General features: G+C 46.0%; 1 protein-coding gene across 1 annotated transcript; it reads right to left on the reverse strand.

Moving 5' to 3' along the window:
- Nucleotides 1–686: 686 nt before the first annotated feature.
- On the reverse strand, nt 687–2,007 carry LOC109260741 (beta-defensin 103A-like). The gene is made up of 2 exons (XM_019439167.2): nt 1,879–2,007; nt 687–930 (listed from the first exon to the last, which is right to left on the reverse strand). Exons 1-2 carry the CDS (start codon nt 1,934–1,936, stop codon nt 785–787), a joined length of 204 nt encoding a protein of 67 aa, XP_019294712.2. The 5' UTR covers nt 1,937–2,007; the 3' UTR covers nt 687–784.
- Between the last annotated feature and the right edge of the window lie 780 nt (nt 2,008–2,787).

Genomic DNA, 2,787 nt, shown 5'->3' on the forward strand with positions numbered 1-2,787 from the left:
ATGGGCCTGCTTCTCCATCTCCTGGAACCATGTGTTCCAACCATCCGTCGGGAGAACACTGTTCAAACCATAGCACCTTCAAGCCACTGGAATGTACTTCACTAAACCGTCTGAGCAGCTGTTGTGCTCCAGGCACTTTATGAGGCTCCAGACAGGAGTAAGACAATGTCCTTGTCCTTAAAGAGTGATGCAACCAAATATGGAGATTGGAAATATGCAAATGTATAGGATGCAGAGATCAAGCAAGATTCATTGAAGGAGCACTAGGTCAGAACCCTGCAGTGAATCAGAGGAAATCTCCTATTCTTTCTGGAAAGAGGCACTCTTTTTAAGAAGGAGGCAGGATCTGCAATGGCCTAGGGTGGGGGGCGGGAGGGATGGGTTGAAGTTTGCAGAAGGGTGATTGCATGCCAGCGACGTGGTCAGCCAGAGCAGAGGCACCGGTGACAGGAAGGCAAAGGAAATATTTCAGGGAAAACAGGCAGTCCAGTTTCACTGGGATACATAATTTGCAAAAAAGGGAATCAAATCTGATAACCCTTGGAAAATAAGCTCAGGTCCCCTGGGGGATTCCTCCAGATTTTCCTGTGTTTGAATTAAAGGTGAGTCCAGTAACACTTTCTAAGCTATCAGTTTGGTAACAATGACCACAATAACCAGAATTTAAAAAAAAATCAAGCTCCTAATTGTTTTGAGAAAAATATTTAATTTGATTTTGCTTCTACAAACTTCCAGGAGGCATCTCACAACACTTTACAACACTCCCATCGCGTTTCTGGATTTTTTATTTCTTTCTTCGGCAGCACTTTCGGCCGCTGAGAGAGCATCGGCCTATTTGCTCCTCCTTTGGAAGGCAGGTTAGCAGAGCGCACCGGCCGCTTCTCAAACTGCAAAACTGCTTCTGCAGGAGGCTTATAATTCCTCCATTTCCTGTAGCAAAAAAACAGGACACATGGAAGGCTTGGTCCAAGCACAGGGCTTTTGGAATTCCCCAAATAACTGGTCTGCTACCTTTCTTGTACTCCCACCCCCCCATCCAAGCCCCAACCCCCTGCCCCCCCAGCCTCTCCTGCCTTCAATATACACTTCTATTTAGGGTCGGGTAGTTGGAAAGTGAATTCAGTTATAATCCTAGTTGTATACCTCATGGGGTGAACATACACATTTCTTCCGATTAAGAAATGAGAAAACACATGGTATAAAGATACTGGTTAGGATTTGGTAGATGCCAATTTGTAATTTCCTTTTTAAATAAAATATTATTCCAATCACTATTGATCACTCAAGGGAATTGTTTGTTTTTCTTTTATTTTAGGGTATCTTTTTTTTTTAATTACCCCCCTTTTTTTTTCTATAAAATGAGAAGTAAAGTAGGGGAAGGACTAAGCAACCAGTCAACTGGGCTTCTATGGGCCACAGCTCAGCCGAGGACCACCGAGGTGGCCGTGCGGAAGGGGTGTGGCTACTGGGAGCACCCAAGGGCTGGGGTGGTCGTGGTCCCCTGGGTCTCAAGAGGCCCAAAGACTCTACTTGGAACCAGCAAGCTAGTAACTGGGAGTCTGTGCTTCTGAGTTCAGATTAAATCAGTCTTTCCTGTTGGTGTTAAAGGTTTTTGTATCATTCTCTTTATGTCTCATGAACAAGTAAAACCATCTTTCCATGAAGGAGTGGTCTTTGTGAGCTATGTAGTCTCTGAGGAGTGGATCAGAAAAGACTGAGAAAACTGCTTCAAGGTCCCTGATGATTCTCAACAGAAAAAAAAATGGTGATGTCTGTTCCCATACAACAAATCTCCTTGGTCTAAAGTTCCCTGGAGGATGGGGAGGGACTGACCTCTTTGCAACTGTTTCAACCCGCTCACCGCCCGACCCATCTTACCTGGAACAGGCATCAAGAACAGGAAGGGCAACACGAAGAGGAGATAATAGATTCTCATGGCCGGCAGGCTTCGCAGCACGCTGAGACTGGGTGGGAAGGTGTGTTCGTCCACTTTATAAGGATTGCAGGACACAGCCATAGGTACAAGTAAGCAACGGCTGCAATTCCTGTAATAGTACAGTGATGACAATATGACGTGTTTCCTGATGCTTCATGCCAGTGTCTCTTACCCCACAGACCACGCCCACTCACCCCAAGTTAATTGCAAACCTAAAGGGTGAAGCAAACTTGATGTGAGCACACAGCCATCCTGATGCCCTCTAGGCATCAGGTCCAGGTCTGGCTCAGAGCTGGTTATAGATATGGGTGAGAAAGACCCCCTCCTCTTGGGAGCTGTCCTAGGGCATGTAGTCTGAAGCTGCCTTGTCCCCACTGTGGTATTTATGAACTTTCTTCTTAAAGCCCTGGGTGAATCTGAAGCTCACCCGGGACCAAAGCAGTCCAGCTTTGGACATATTCAGAATCTAGGTGTAAACTCAGGTTGGGTCACATCCTAAGCCTGCACAGGTATGCCTGAAATTGAGATAGAATGGGATCAGCTTCCAGATAGGAGAGGGAGGAGAAATGGGGCACTTTCCAGAGTCCCTGACCCTATGCTCCTTGGCGTGTGATGCAGGACAATAACTTGGGTGAAACACGGCTTACACGTCATCATTATCTGAAAACTGTCAAATTCATGAGTCAAGGTGTCTCATTTTCCCTCCTCAGAGAAGGAAAATGCTGGGATGATGTATTTGGTGGACTGGCACCTCTTCCTTGTTGATGACACTCCCTATACAAATGAGGGCCATGGGAAGGCACATTTAAGACTTCTAGTTATTCATGGCTCAAGAGCATTCAAGGAAGTCC

The sequence above is a fragment of the Panthera pardus genome, unplaced genomic scaffold, assembly GCF_024362965.1.
Source record: "Panthera pardus isolate Hobbes unplaced genomic scaffold, ASM2436296v1 HiC_scaffold_13, whole genome shotgun sequence".
NCBI classification, from domain to species: domain Eukaryota; kingdom Metazoa; phylum Chordata; class Mammalia; order Carnivora; family Felidae; genus Panthera; species Panthera pardus.

What these genes read in the sequence shown, in the direction of transcription:
- LOC109260741 (XM_019439167.2), bottom strand. Translation starts at nt 1,936, where the DNA reads ATGAGAATCTATTATCTCCTCTTCGTGTTGCCCTTCCTGTTCTTGATG. An exon ending in GTTCTTGATGCCTGTTCCAG is followed by an intron (nt 931 to 1,878) that starts GTAAGATGGGTC and finishes TTTTTGCTACAG; the next exon opens with GAAATGGAGGAATTATAAGC.